This window comes from Bubalus bubalis, chromosome 11 (assembly GCF_019923935.1).
Source record: "Bubalus bubalis isolate 160015118507 breed Murrah chromosome 11, NDDB_SH_1, whole genome shotgun sequence".
Lineage (NCBI taxonomy): Eukaryota > Metazoa > Chordata > Mammalia > Artiodactyla > Bovidae > Bubalus > Bubalus bubalis.
The window spans coordinates 65,093,683-65,109,403 of NC_059167.1; the positions used below are offsets into that span (position 1 = coordinate 65,093,683).

The following is a 15,721-nucleotide window of genomic DNA, read 5'->3' on the forward strand; positions in this document are numbered from 1 at the left end:
ATTGGCATATAATTGCTGATAGTAGTCCCTTATGATCCTTTGTATTTCTGTGTTGTCTGTTGTGATCTCTGCATTTTCATTTCTAATTTTATTGACTTGATTTTTCTCCCTTTGTTTCTTGATGAGTCTGGCTAATAGTTTGTCAATTTTATTTATCCTCTCAAAGAACCAGCTTTTGGCTTTGTTGATTTTTGCTATGGTCTCTTTTGTTTCTTTTGCATTTATTTCTGCCCTAATTTTTAATAATTCTTTCCTTCTACTAACCCTGGGGTTCTTCATTTCTTCCTTTACTAGTTGCTTTAGGTGTAGGGTTAGGTTATTTATCTGACTTTTTTCTTGTTTCTTGAAGTATGCCTGTATTGCTATGAACCTTCCCCTTAGCCCTGCTTTTACAGTGTCCCACAGGTTTTGGGTTGTTGGGTTTTCATTTTCATTTGTTTCTGTGCATATTTTGATTTCTTCTGTGATTTGTTGATTATTCAGCTGTGTGTTGTTCAGCCTCCATATGTTGGAATTTTTAATAGTTTTTCTCCTGTAATTGAGATCTAATCTTACTGCCTTGTGGTCAGAGAAGATGCTTGGAATTACTTCAGTCTTTTTGATTTTACCAAGGCTGGATTTATGTCCCAGGATGTGATCTGTCCTGGAGAAGGTTCCGTGTGTACTTGAGAAAAAGGTGAAATTCATTGTTTTGGGGTGAAATGTCCTATAGATATCAATTAGGTCTAAATAGTCTTTTGTATAGCACCCCACTCCAGTACTCTTGCCTGGAAAATCCCGTGGACAGAGGAACCTGGAAGGTTGCAGTCCATGGGGTTGCTGACGGTCAGACATGACTGAGAGACTTCACTTTCACTTTTCACTTTCATGCATCAGAGAAGTAAAAGAACACTCCAGTGTTCTTGCCTGGAGAATCCCAGGGACAGGGGAGCCTGGTGGGCTGCCGTCTGTGGGGTCACACAGTCAGACACGACTGAAGAGACTTAGCAGCAGCAGCAGCAGTCTATTGTATCATTTAAAGTTTGTGTTCCTTGTTAATTTTCTATTTAGTTGATCTATCCGTAGGTGTGAGTGGGGTATTAAAGTCTCCCACTATTATTGTGTTATTGTTAATTTCCCCTTTCATACTTGTTAGCATTTGTCTTACATATTGCGGTGCTCCTATGTTGGGGCATATATATTTATAATTGTTATATCTTCTTGGATTGATCCTTTGATCATTATGTAGTGACCTTCTTTGTCTCTTTTCACAGTCTTTGTTTTAAAGTCTATTTTATCTGATATGAGTATTGCTACTCCTGCTTTCTTTTGGTCTCTCTTTGCATGGAATATCTTTTTCCAGCCCTTCACTTTCAGTCTGTATGTGTCCCTTGTTTCGAGGTGGGTCTCTTGTAGACAACATATATAGGGGTCTTGTTTTTGTATCCATTCAGCCAGTCTTTGTCTTTTGGTTGGCGCATTCAACCCATTTACATTTAAGGTAATTATTGATAAGTATGATCCTGTTGCCATTTACTTTATTGTTTTGGGTTCGAGTTTATACAACATTTTTGTGTCTCCTGTCTAGAGAAGATCCTTTAGCATTTGTTGGAGAGCTGGTTTGATGGTGCTGAATTCTCTCAGCTTTTGCTTGTCTGTAAAGCTTTTGATTTCTCCTTCATATTTGAATGAGATCCTTGCTGGGTACAGTAATCTGGACTGTAGGTTATTTTCTTTCATCACTTTAAGTATGTCCTGCCATTCCCTCCTGGCCTAGAGTTTCTATTGAAAGATCAGCTGTTATCCTTATGGGAATCCCCTTGTGTGTTATTTGTTGTTTTTCCCTTGCTGCTTTTAATATTTGTTCTTTGTGTTTGATCTTTGTTAATTTGATTAATATGTGCCTTGGAGTGTTTCACCTTGGGTTTATCCTGTTTGGGACTCTGGGTTTCTTGGATTTGGGTGATTATTTCCTTCCCCATTTTAGGGAAGTTTTAAACTATTATCTCCTCAAGTATTTTCTAATGGTCTTTCTTTTTGTCTTCTTCTTCTGGGACTCCTATGATTCGAATGTTGGGGTGTTTAACATCGTCCCAGGGGTCTCTGAGATTGTCCTCATTTCTTTTAATTCGTTTTTCTTTTTTCCTCTCTGCTTCATTTATTTCTGCCATTCTATTTTCTACCTTAATTATCCTATCTTCTGCCTCTGTTATTCTACTGTTGGTTCCCTCCAGAGTGTTTTTGATCTCATTTATTGCATTATTCATTATATATTGACTCTTTTTTATTTCTTCTAGGTCCTTGTTAAACCTTTCTTGCATCTTTTCAATCCTTGTCTCCAGGCTATTTATCTATAACTCCATTTTGTTTTCAAGATTTTAGATCATTTTAACTATCATTATTTGGAATTCTTTATCAAGGAGATTCCCTATCTCTTTCTCTTTTGTTTGGTTTGGTGGGCATTTATCCTGTTCCTTTACCTGCTGGGTATTTCTCTGCCTCTTCATCTTGTTTATATTGCTATGTTTAGGGTGGCCTTTCTGTATTCTGGCAGTTTATAGAGTTCTCTTTATTGTGAAGTTTCCTCGCTGTGGATGGGGTTGAACGGATGGCTTGTCAAGGTTTCCTGGTTAGGGAAGCTTGTGTCAGTGTTCTGGTAGGTGGAGCTGGATTTCTTCCCTCTGGAGTGCAATAAAGTGTCCAGTAATGAGTTATGAGATGTCAGTGGGTTTGGTGTGACTTTGGGCAGCCTGTATATTGAAGCTCAGGGCTATATTCCTGTGTTGCTGGAGAATTTGCGTGGTATATCTTGCTGTGGAACTTGGCCCTTGGGTGGTGCTTGGTTTCAGTGTAGGTATGGAGGCGTTTGATGAGCTCCTGTCGATTAATGTTCCCTGGAGTCAGGAGTTCTGTGGTGTTCTCAGGATTTGGACTTAAGCCTCCTGCCTCTGGTTTTCAGTCTTATTCTTACAGTAGCCTCAAGACTTCTCCATCTATATAGCACCAATGATAAAACATCTAGGTTAAAGATGAAAAGTTTCTCCACAGTGAGGGACACACAGAGAGTTTCACAGAGTTACATGGAGAAGAGAAGAGGGAGGAGGGAGATAGAAGTGACCAGGAGGAGAAGAGGGGGAATCAAAGAGGAGAGAGCAAGCTAGCCAGTAATCACTTCCTTATGTGCTCTCCACAGTCTGGACCGCTCAGAGATGTTCATGGAGTTATACAGAGATGAGAAGAGGGAGGAAGGAGACAGAGGTGGCCAGGGGGAGGAAGGGGGGAATCCAAAAGAGAGAGACAGATCCAGCCAGTAATCAGTTCGATAAGTGTTCTCCACCTTCCAAAACACACAAAGAGATTCACAGAGTTAAGTAGAGAAGAGAAGGGGGAGGGAGGAGATAGAGGCAACATGGTGGAGAAAAAGGAGTGTCCAAAGGGGGAGAGAGCAGTCAAGCCAGTAATCTTGCTCCCAAGTAAAAATGGGTACTGAAGATTGGGTTCTTAAAGGTACAAAATTGATAACAAATACCAAAAAGCAAAGATTAAAAATCTAGAGTAGAGGTTGGAGTCTCAAAAATACAATATTAAAGACAAAAACAAAGTCACAAAAATTATAAAATACATATATATATGAAGTTTGCTTTAAAAAATAGTCTTTTTTTTTTTTGCAAAGTAAAAGTAGGTTATAAAAATGAAAATTAAAGGAGTAATAGAGGACTTGAACATTTTTTAAGGTTTTTTTTTTTTTTTTTAATTTAAAGAACAATAATGGTAAAAATATATCTAGGACTTTCTCTGGTGGTGTTGTGGACAGTGTGGGGTCAATTCATTTTCAAATAGTTCCTTGATCCGGCTTATACTTCTCAAGATCTATAGGCCCCTTCCTATGTAGTTGGTGCTAACTACAGGGTTTTAATCTATTGTACCTGTCACTTCCAAGGTGGTTCCCTCTGTTTTAGCTTCTTCTGTTTGCTGGTCTCTTCAGTGTCTAATTTCTTCCCTGACACAAGGGGGCAGTGGTGGACACTTTTTTAGGCTCACTTGTGCTGTGGGGAGGGAGGAACACTGAAAACAAGTAACACTGGCATGTGCTTGCAGTGTCTCGGCCACACTGGGTTTGCCCCCGCTCACGGTGTGTGTGCTTTCCCTGTCTACACTGCTTAGGCTCTAGGTTGCTCTGCCAGGAACTGTCTGAGGCCAGCCCTGGGTTGTATGCACTTCCCAGGTCTAAGCCACTCAGGTTCAGGTACTCAGGTACTCCACAAAGGCGCAGAATCAGTTGGGCCTGCATTTTGTGCCCTTCCCAGGTCTGAGCAGCTCAGGTGACCAGGTGTTTAGCATGCGCGGTCCCTGCGACTTATCACCTTCCCCGTCCCTGCCGCTCCATTTTCGGGGTGTACAACCAGCGCATCTTAGGTGTGCGTGTGTCTCTTCTGGGGAGCTGATCTCTGGCTGCAACCCTCCTAGTGGATGTTTACTGTCCAGAATCCCAAGAAGTCTTGGTTAGCAACAAAGCCTGCTTGCAGTTTGGTAGATGATGCCCTTCTGGGGCCGCGATTGCCCTCTTCGAGCTCTGGCTGCCCTCGCCTGCCTGTCTCCAGTTGGGGGGTGGGCCAGTCCACAGCCAGCTAGCTCTGCTCAGTCCTTTGTTCTGTGAGCAGGCCTGGTGGTGTCTTAGGTTAGGGCTTTTCATGGGATAGCAAACTCTGGTTTGCTATCTCAAGTTAGTTCCCTCAGATTGCCCTCAGGGCATTCGTGCCCGGTCCTTACTCTAAGCAATGCAGCCAGCACTTCCCTACCCAGCCCCGGCTTGCTAGTGGCAGATGAAGGCGTCTGCACTGCTTCTCTGCTGGGAGTTACCATTGGGCACGTAATCTGTGGATTTTAATTATTTATTTATTTTTCCTCCCAGTTATGTTGCCCTCTGAGGTCCCAGGGCTCGCCACAGACTCGCCAGTGAGAGTGTTTCCTGGTGTTTGGAAACTTCTCTCTTTTTTAAGACTGCCTTTCCCGATGGATCTCCGTCCCTGCCTCTTTTGTCTTTCTTTTTATCTTTTATATTTTTTCCTACCTCCTTTGGAAGACAATGGGCTGCTTTTCTGGGTACCTGATGTCCTCTGCCAGCATTCAGAAGTTGTTTTGTGGAATTGATTCATCGTTCAAATGTTCTTTTGATGAATTTGTGGGGGAGAAAGTGGTCTCCCCTTCCTATTCCTCCGCCATCTTAGGACCACCTCTCTTCCTTATTTTTAAAAGATTGTTTTGCCAGATATCAGATTCTTGATTGATAGTTTTTAGTTTGAGCACATTAAATGTATCATCATACTATTTTCTAGCCTCCATGGTTTCTGATGAGAAACCAGCAGTTGATTTTATTGAGGATCTCTTGTATGGGATAAGTTGCTTCTCTTTAGCTGCTTTCAAACTTCTCTCTTTGTCCTGGCTTTTAACAGTTTGGTTATAACGTGCCTAAGTGTGGATCTCTGAATTTATCCTGCTTGTAATTCAGTTTGATTTTTGGATGTGCAGACTCATATATTTCAACAAATTTGGGAAGTTGTTAGCCATTATTAGTATTTCTTCAAATTTTCTTTCCTCTCTATTTATCTTGGACTTCTGTGATGCATGTGTATATTGGTATGCTTGATGGTGTTCCATTAATGCCTTAGTCTCTGTTCCTTTTTCTTCATCCTTTTTTATTGGTCTGTTCCTCTGACTCCGTAACTTCAATTGCCCTGCCTTAAAATTCACTAGGAACCTACAGAGGAACCTGGAATTGGATAGGAACGTGAAATGTTAGGTCCATGAATCAAGGCAAATTAGAGGTAGTCAAACAGGAGATGGCAAGAGTCAACATCGACATTTGAGGAATCAGCGAAATAAAATGGACTGGAATGGGTGAATTTAATTCAGATACCCATTATATCTATTATTGTGGGCAAGAATCCCTTAGAAAAAACAGAGTGGCCATCGTAGTCAACAAGAGTCCAAAACACAGTACTTGGATGCAGTCTCAAGAATGACAGAATGATCTCTGTTTACAAGGCAAACCATTCAGTATCACAGTAATCCAAGCCTATGCCCCTGTCAGTAATGCTGAAGAAGCTGAAGTTGAAACAGTTCTGTGAAGACCTACAAGACCTTCTAGAACTAACACCCAAAAAAGATGTACTTTTCATTATAGGGGACTGGAATGCAAAAGTAGGAAGTCAAGAAATACCTGAAGTAACGGGCAAATTTGGCTTTGGAGTACAGAATGAAGCAGGGCAAAGGCTAATAGAACACACTGGTCATAGCAAACACCCTCTTCCAACAACACAAGAGAAGACTCTACACATGGACATCATCAGATGGTCAATACTGAAATCAGATTGATTATATTCTTTGCAGCCAAAGAAAGAGAAGCTCTATACAGTCAGCAAAATCAAGACCAGGAGCTGACTGTGGCACAGACCATGAACTCCTTTTTGCCAAATTCAGACTTAAATTAAAGAAAATAAGGAAAGCCACTAAACCATTCAGGTATGACCTAAATCAAATCCCTTACAATTATACAGTGGAAGTGACAAATAGATTCAATGGATTAGATCTGACAGACAGAGTGCCTGATGAACTATGCATGGAGGTTCGTGACATGTACAACAGGCAGGGATCAAGACCATCCCCAAGCAACAGAAATGCAAAAAGGCAAAATGGTTGTCTGAGGAGGCCTTACAAATAGCTGTGAAAAGAAGAGAAGCGAAAGGCAAAGGAGAAAAGGAAATACATTCCCATTTGAATGCAGAGTTCCAAAGAAAAGCAAGGAGAGATAAGAAAGCCTTCCTCAGCGATCAATGCAAAGATAGAGGAAAACAATAGAATGGTAAAGACAAGAGATGTCTTCAAGAAAATCAGAGATACAAAGGGAACATTTCATGCAAAGATGGGCACAATAAAGGCCAGAAATGGTATGGACCTAACAGAAGCAGAAGATATTAAGAAGAGGTGGCAAGAATACACAGAAGAACTGTACAAAAAAGATATTCACAACCCAGATAATCACGATGGTGTGATCACCAACCTACAGCCAGACATCCTGGAATGGGAAGTCAAGTGGGCCTTAGAAAGCATCACTACAAACAAAGCTAGTGGAGGTGATGAAATTCCAGTTCAGCTATTTCAAATCCTAAAAGATGAGGCTGTGAAAGTGCTACACTCAATATGCCAGCAAATTTGGAAAACTCAGCAGTGGCCACAGGACTGGAAAAGGTCAGTTTTCATTCCAATCCCAAAAAAAAGGCAATGCCAAAGAATGCTCAAACTGCCACACAATTGCACTCATCTCACACGCTAGTAAAGTAATGCTCAAAATTCTCCAAGCCAGGCTTCAGCAGTACGTGAACCATGAACTTCCAGATGTTCAAGCTGGTTTTAGAAAAGGCAGAGGAACCAGAGATCAAATAGCCAACATCCGCTGGATCATGGAAAAAGGAAGAGAGTTCCAGAAAAACATGTATTTCTGCTTTATTGACTATACCAAAGCCTTTGTGTGGATCACAATAAACTGTGGAAAATTCTTCAAGAGATGGGAATACCAGACCACCTGACTTGCCTGTTGAGAAACCTGTATGCAGGTCAGGAAGCAACACTTAGAACTAGACATGGAACAATAGACTGGTACTAAATGGGAAAAGGACTTTATCAAAGCTGTATATTGTCACCCTGCTTATTTAACTTATATGCAGAGTACATCATGCAAAATGCTGGACTGGATGAAGCATAAGCTGGAATCAAGATTGCCAGGAGAAATACCAATAACCTCAGATATGCAGATGACACCACCCTTATGGCAGAAAGTGAAGAAGAACTAAAGAGCCTCTTGATGAAAGTGAAAGAGGAGAGTGAAAAAGTTGGCTTAAAACTCAACATTCAGAAATCTAAGATCATGGCATCTGGTCCCATCACTTCATGGCAAATAGATGGGGAAACAATGGAAACTGTAACAGACTTTATTTTGGGGGCTTCAAAAACTGCAGGTGGTAACTGCAGCCGTGAAATTAAAAGACGCTTACTCCTTGGAAGAAAAGTTATAACCAACCTAGACAGCATATTGAAAAGCAAAGATGTTACTTTGCCAACAAAGGTCCGTCTAGTCGAAGCTATGGCTTTTTCAGTGGTCATGTATGGATGTGAGATTTGGACTATAAAGAAAGCTGAGCACCGAAGAATTGATGCTTTTGAACTGTGGTGTTGGAGAAGACTCTTGAGAGTCCCTTGGACTGCAAGGAGATCCAACCAGTCCATCCTAAAGGAAATCAGTTCTGAATATTCATTTGAAGGACTGAGGTTGAAGCTGAAACTCCAGTACTTTGGCCACCTGATGCAAAGAACTGACTCATTGGAAAAGACCCTGATGCTGGGAAAGATTGAAGGTGGGAGGAGAAGGGATCGACAGAGGATGAGATGGTTGGATGCAGCACTGACTCAGTGGACATAAGTTTGAGTAAATTCTGTGAGTTGGTGATGGACAGGGAGGCCTGGCATGTTGCACTTCATGGGGTCGTTGACATGACTGAGTGACCTAACTGAACTGAAAATTTACTAATTCTTCTGCATGCTTCTATATGCTAGTCAACAACCCCTTTGTAAGCTTTTAATTTCTGCTATTGTACTTTTCTATTTGTTTCCTTTTTATAATTTCTTTTACTGGTATTCCCTACTCTTTCATATATTTTCCTAATTTCCTTTTTTTTTTTTTTTTAATCAATGGTTTCTTTCAAAGAGCATATTTAAGAGAGTTAAAGTCTTTGTTTTTAGTGTGTTGGGCTTCCTTAGGGATAATTTCTGTCAATATCTTTTTTTTCCTATGAGTGGGCCATACTTTTCCATTTCTTTGTAAGTTTTGTTGAGAATGGAACATTTTGAGTATTCTGGTGTAATAACTCTGGAAATTAGAGCCCCCCCCATCCTAGGAACTGCCATTGTTGCTTGGTAAAGGCTATAGTTATGTTTGTTTTAGTCTTTTCCAAGCCTTTTTTGCAAAGACTCTACTCATTGTTGTGTGTTCTGGAAGTGGAATCTCTGTTCCATTATCTCTGTGGTCAGACAGTGACTGACAGAGATTTCCTTAAATGCCTGGATCCAATAAGAAAAAAAAAGAGGATGAAAAATATAGACTGTTTTGCCTCTTTAAATCCTCTCTACTGTCATCATCACCAAGAAATCTGCTTCAGTCCATGGGAGTTGAAACAATGGCCAGTCCCTGTGCCAGCCCCTCAGTGAACTGCCAGGGAAAATTAAGCTTACAACCCTAATTTTTTGAGGACAGGGTTCTTCTTGTCCACCTTGGCAGCAACAGCAACACACTGCACCATGATTGCGGGCAGCCACCCCCATAGCTACCTGCTGTGGAGCTTGAGGGTAAGAATGGTAATCTCTATATAAAATGCGAAAATTCACTGAAAGTTACCAGCCTCTGTTCTGTCAGGCATTCCTTTGGATGCTGCAAATGTTTGTCCAGACTCAGTTCCCAAAATAATTGCTTCAGACAGTTCTTACCAGATTAGTAGTTGTTCTGGTAGAGGAATCACACTGTTCTCAGCTTCACAAGCAAGTAACCCTCTTGGAAATATCTTTTATACATGTGTTTTTAGACACTGTTTTCCATGCATTACACTGTGGTGACCATATTCATCCACTGAAATAACACCGAAGAACTCTTTTTTTTTTCCAAACACAATCTTATATGGAAGCCCAGTATTATATAACAGTAATTATAACAGTAAAACAGATAACCCTGTGATTCAGATTTAAGTCTGGGTACTGGGAAGAGGAGTACACTCCTTTCTTGGCACCATGTTCCTCCTACCTCAATCAGATTAAACACTATTCTAAAGCAGTGTTTCTCAAACTTCCTTTTATCTTCTTCTTCCCTTTCACTGATCACTTCCAAATCAAAAAAATACTGTCTGATAAAGACTAGTGAGAAGCAGTATAAACAAGTTACATTATAGTCATTGCTAATACCATATGTGAATTACCTGTTAGTTACTTCTATAAGAGAAAATCATGAGCTTAAACCCATATTTCTATATAATAAAATTATGTTCTATAAAGGTAACAGTAATTTTCATTTTGCAATTACCATCTTTAATATGATGCAAGTTATTTGACTAGCATAAGATGAAGAACAGCTGCTGCTGCTAAGTTGCTTCAGTCATGTCCGACTCTGTGCGACCCCATAGACGGCAGCCCACCAGGCTCCCCCGTCCCTGGGATTCTCCAGGCAAGAACACGGGAGTGGGTTGCCATTTCCTTCTCCAATGCATGAAAGTGAAAAGTGAAAGTGAAGTCACTCAGTTGTGTCCAACTCTTAGTGACCCCATGGACTGCAGCCCACCAGGCTCCTCCATCCATGGGATTTTCCAGGCAAGAGTACTGGAGTGGGTTGCCATTGCCTTCTCCGAAGAACAGCACACCACCAGTGAAATGTCACTGAATGGAGAAATCAAATTCATATCTACTTTAGCCATTGGTGTCTGAATATTTCATATTGGAATCATAGTGCATCATCTTGAAAATAATGAGCCAAAGTTACTATTGATGCAGTTATGTATCCTTGATGCTCCAGTGGCATTACACACAACACCCATAGCAAATCAGACATGAAACTAGTAGTAACTCATAATTAAAAGGCAAGAATCTCAGTAGCCTGAAAATCAAAGCCTGTTCAAGACTCAGTTGATAATGTACCATTAACAAAGCGTCCTTTCCCCAAATTGCAGAAATTCCAAAGCTCAGTTGGGTGTTTTATAATATTCCCAAGCATTGTGCAGCAACTAAACTTCTTTGTAAACCTAGTTAGGTCTCTCACTAAACATAAATAATTCTCAAATTTAAGGATACCAATTAGTAATTCCAGGTAACTGCCTCTATCTGTAAGGTGACTTATTAGTAGTCTTTAGTTATATGTTAAATAACTTGCTGTCACTTGAAGGAACCAAAGGGAGAGATTGCATTTTAGGTCATCTTAAGGGCTTGAAGGGCCCTTCTTTGGCCTGCTCTGAGAATCACAGCCCTACAGGATGACCAACGAAATTGTCTTACTTAGTTATAACTATTGCTTTGAGTCACAAAGCCAGGGGATATAACTGGCCCACAAGGAGCTTGGGCAGCCCATTGCTCAGCCTCTATTCCCAGTTAGAATTTACTGCAATATCAGCTTCCTTGCTGCTTGTCTCATGCAGACTAAGGTCAGCCAACTAAAGAAGTGGTTGTATCACTTACCTCTCAGCCCTTGAAAAATTAGCTGGATGATTTCAAAGATTGCATCCAGATCCAAATTCAGTGATTGTCCTAATCTTAGGTCTGCATTGGTACCACAGAGGTCCAGTGAATAGATGTTGGCTTCATTCAAGAGTGTCAGGCAGTTGGCTCTTAGGAAGATCTGAGAAGAATGTTAATCATTAATCCAAGTGAAGATTCTCCTGGGTGATATTAGATATTATTGGTTTCAAGTAAAAATGAAAATAAATATTATGCTCTCTTCCAGTTTTATTTTTACTACCAGTTTTCATTAAAACTGAATCATTTCTAGGTAGAAGTGTGGCTGCTCAGTGACTGTGTTTTAGGCATCATCCCCATTTTCCTCTCTAGGATGGAGTTCAGCCATTCTGTGCTAAATGTGAAAGAAAATGCTGGCTTTACCCAAAAAGAGCAACATACTGGAAGTGAAAGTAATCCCCACATCTGTAGGAGACAGGAATGGAATACCTGTGCACAGAGTCCCTCTGCTCCTGTATAGACAATGGTGGTTTTCTTATCTTGCCTAAGACACTGGACTTCAGAGAATAAATTGTAAATACCCTAATGAAAATTTGTGTTGGTGCTCTTTATTCTAACTCAACTGTGGGCATCACTAGATCTCTCCTGGGGTTGCATTTATTTTTTGCTGTGCAAATTGATGTTTGCTTTATATCCATTATATAGCAGATAGGAATATAAAACGCTCCCTTTCAGAGATAGCAATTATCACTTTAATAAAGAGTGATACACCCCTTTTAGGGGTCATTTATAGCAAAGATCTGGCATACCACTGTGTTAAATGGCCAAATCTCATAGTACTACTTAGTTCAAGCAAGTCAACTTTGTTACTTTTTCCTTCGGAAGACTTGACTGTGTTTCTGGGTCGGAAGGTGCCTCAACTCAAAGACTGCAGTCTCCCCTTTTCAAGCCTAAAGATCTTAATACTCCAGAAAAGTGGGGGAAATGTGTTCAAACCTTTACTAAAAATTGTGGTTAAAACAACTGCCACAGTTAAATACCTTCAAAGTCATACTGCACCAACATTAGGGACACAAATTTGACTGAACCAATCCAGAGGGGGGAAATTGGCTATAAATCAGTCATGTCAAACGAAGACTCAATTCTCTAAATGCTCTCAATCTCAAGGCATATTTAATTGCCAGACTCTATGGGAAATCACCAGAACCCTGCATATTCAAAAATAAAGTTTCTTACTATGGATTAATCAGAAGACTTTTTGTTGTCTTAAGGAGAAATATTAAAGAAGAATCATCTAATTAAATGTTTCCTTGTCTTTTAGAGCTTGCTTCACTGCAAAGCTGCAAGTGCTGAAAACACTAATACATCTGAAACACTGCTAAATATTATATATTCATTGCTAACTGATTATCTTGCTTTTATTGTTTCTCCATCATATTAAATGGTTTCTTCCCTTTTGAGGTGCCCACGGTCTGCAGATGACGAGCGAAAGCACCCTGTCCTCTGTCTTTTCTGCGGAGCCATACTATGTTCTCAGAACATTTGCTGCCAAGAAATGGTGAATGGGGAAGAGGTGGGAGCTTGCATTTTTCATGCACTTCACTGTGGTGCTGGAGTCTGCATTTTCCTAAAGTAAGTAGGTTGCTTCATAATTAACTTAGGGAATTTGAGTCCAGTCTAGAGGCCATTATGGCAGGACAGTATGTTGATAGGATATGATCTGTCAGAAGTTTGAGCATAGACTTGTTATTCACATGCAGTTGAAATAGTTTTAAAAATTAGTAGTTAAAAAATAGGAATCTATTCACATTTTTATTACTTGTGGAAAACCTTAAATATGAAACTTTATATTGATTATTCTGCTATTGTGTAAAACTCAGGTAGAATGAAAGAGTTCAGAGTCTTAAAACTTACATTTTCAAAGGACATGTAATTGTTACTTTATATTGTTCTTTGAACGTTTTAATTTTCTTCACTTTCCTCTGTCAACCATTGTTTCCCCTGGTGTATTAGCAAACGACTGAGAACAGACGAGTAATCTCTCGTATCTATGAAAGAAGAGTGCAAGTTCCTGAGAGAGAGAGAATTCAAAGTCGATGGCGTGTGCTTTTTCTCTCCATTCTCTCCATGTAATATAGTTTCTGTTTACATAAACCCAAACATCTCGCGCACTGGGGAATATATAATCACTGCTTCTCAGCATCTGTTGGAACAAGGGGAATAAGTGCATGGAAGCCAAGTTCAAATCTATTTTCTTTTAGGGAATCTATAGCAAGTCACCTACTACCTATTCCAACCGTTTATTTTAATCATTTCTCTCTAGAGAACTTAACCCCTACACAAACATTATTTTTTATTTTTCCATTTCTCTGCTCTAAGAGTCCCAGGTATCTTCAAGGTTGCAGTGGTTCTTTATAATGTGTACTCTTAGAGGCTGGCTCTAACCAGAAAAGGCATGACACTTCCATAGATGACATTCTTTCTAGCCCAGGGTTATCAGACTAGGAGATGTGGTTCTGTTCTTTGGTTAAGTTCCCTCCCCCACCTCCAGGTCATAGGTCAGGAAAGAGGGCAGAGACAACCCTAGCCACTATTTTTCAGGGTACCTATGGTTCAAACGGGACAGCCTCCTTCCTTTCTTCAGTATATTTAGCCAGTACTACTGGCCGACCCCATTTCCCTAAATCCATGGATCCTTTCCCATAGCGTCAACAAAAATAGCAATGTTCATTTTCTTTTATTTAGACAAAACACAATTTAGTCTACTTGTCTATGTTTATATTATCTTTATACTGAATTCCTAACAAGACACCCATGGCCATTTCTAGATTAACTTGATGCAGTGCCTGTCATTTGCATACATGCACTTCCTAATATTCCTGTCATTTGTTTCGTCCTTCAGAATCAGAGAGTGTAGAGTGGTCCTGGTTGAAGGTAAAGCCAGAGGCTGTGCCTATCCAGCCCCTTATTTAGATGAATATGGAGAAACAGATCCTGGCCTGAAGTAAGTTTTTTTTAATTTTACTCGCATTATTGTACGTGGATGGTAGCAGGTCTTTAAACACAAAAGCTAGTGTTACATATTGAGAGATATTTTAAATAGCTATAAGTTGAAAATGTTAAATATGATACTATCCTAAATGTAACAAATAATTTTCAACAACTTTGTGCTTCTCCAAAATTTGAGGGTAGGGTCTTCCCTGGTGGTCCAGTGGCTAAGACTCCCCACTTCCACTACAGGGGACACAGGTTTGATCCCTGCTCGGGGAACTGAGATCCTGTATGCCACATGGAGGCCTCAAAAAAAAACACAGAAAACAAATTGGGGGTAATAAATTCTCCAAAATTTTTAGATCCAAGTCATCCTAAAATTTGAAACCTCTATTATTTTTAATCAGCCTTTCTTTAGAATTACTTAAAAGGTTTAATTGATGTTGATATATAAAAGAAAAAAAATCTGTGGTGTCCATTGAGGGAGCTTGGTTTAAAATGGATATTCATAGTTTCCATTGCAATACTTGAAACTTTTTATTAGTCAGCTATGTCAGCCCCCTTTGCTCCCAAGCATTAGCAAAAATACTTAGAATCCTGAAATTTCTATATCCTTCACTAATGTTAACAACTGGAGTACCACCCATGGGTATGAGAAAAAAAAAGTACATCTAGATAAAGGTTAGATCCCCTTACCGTAAACTATCTCTCTTTGTTTAACTGAAAGTTTGTTCTTTTGAAGTGTATTACTCAATATGAATTGGCTTATTAAATGAGGTTTAGAATTTCTTTGTTCGTACAGGAAATTGTTTTTATTGTAACAGCTTTTAACCTGTATAGAGAAGGTCTTTGGATTCAGGAAGAAAAACGCTGGGTGGTGAAAGTAGTTAATGATTGAAGATAGGTCTGAGTTGTTCCAGGAAGGTGTGAAGAAGCTGAATTTTTAAATTAGTTACGTGATATGAAAGAACTCAACCAGATGAGACGTGTGAGTGCCTCAAGGCTGAGAATCTCACAGTTTTCCATCATTGGCAATAACCAAACTTCAGTCATTTTGGATTAGTTGTTATACAGTGTTACAAACTGTGTGACTTTAGAATTGGTGTGGAGTATTTTTATTTAAATACTTGCTAATCACCAGCAAGTTTGTTGTGTCAGAAAGACATAACAACCAAAGATTTCTGAGGAACAGCATATAATTTGAGGGCTTAGTGTAACACCTCACACCTAATGTCAACCATTATAAGTTCAGAAATCAAAACTGAATAAACTGGATGAGGCCAAAAAGTCATTAAAGACCTACTTAGGCTAGCAACTCAAAATTGAATAGAACTGCATCAAGTTATAAACCTTTCTGGTGACTTAAATGAGGTCCCATAATGCCCATGGTATGTGAAAGTGAAAGTGTTAGTCATGCAGTAGTGTCTGACTCTTTGTGACCCAGTGAACTGTAGCCTGCCAGGCTCCTCTGTCCCTGGAATTTTCTAAG

General features: G+C 39.8%; 1 protein-coding gene across 2 annotated transcripts in view; it reads left to right on the forward strand.

The window, feature by feature from the left end:
- Positions 1-15,721, forward strand: part of UBR1 (ubiquitin protein ligase E3 component n-recognin 1) — a 160,235-nt gene that overhangs the window by 140,999 nt on the left and 3,515 nt on the right. For both annotated transcript variants that reach the window (XM_006066177.4, XM_044925139.2), the window contains 2 exons: positions 12,703-12,873; positions 14,144-14,245. In XM_006066177.4, coding sequence (XP_006066239.1) covers positions 12,703-12,873; positions 14,144-14,245 — 273 coding nt within the window. The remainder of the gene's footprint in view (positions 1-12,702; positions 12,874-14,143; positions 14,246-15,721) is intronic.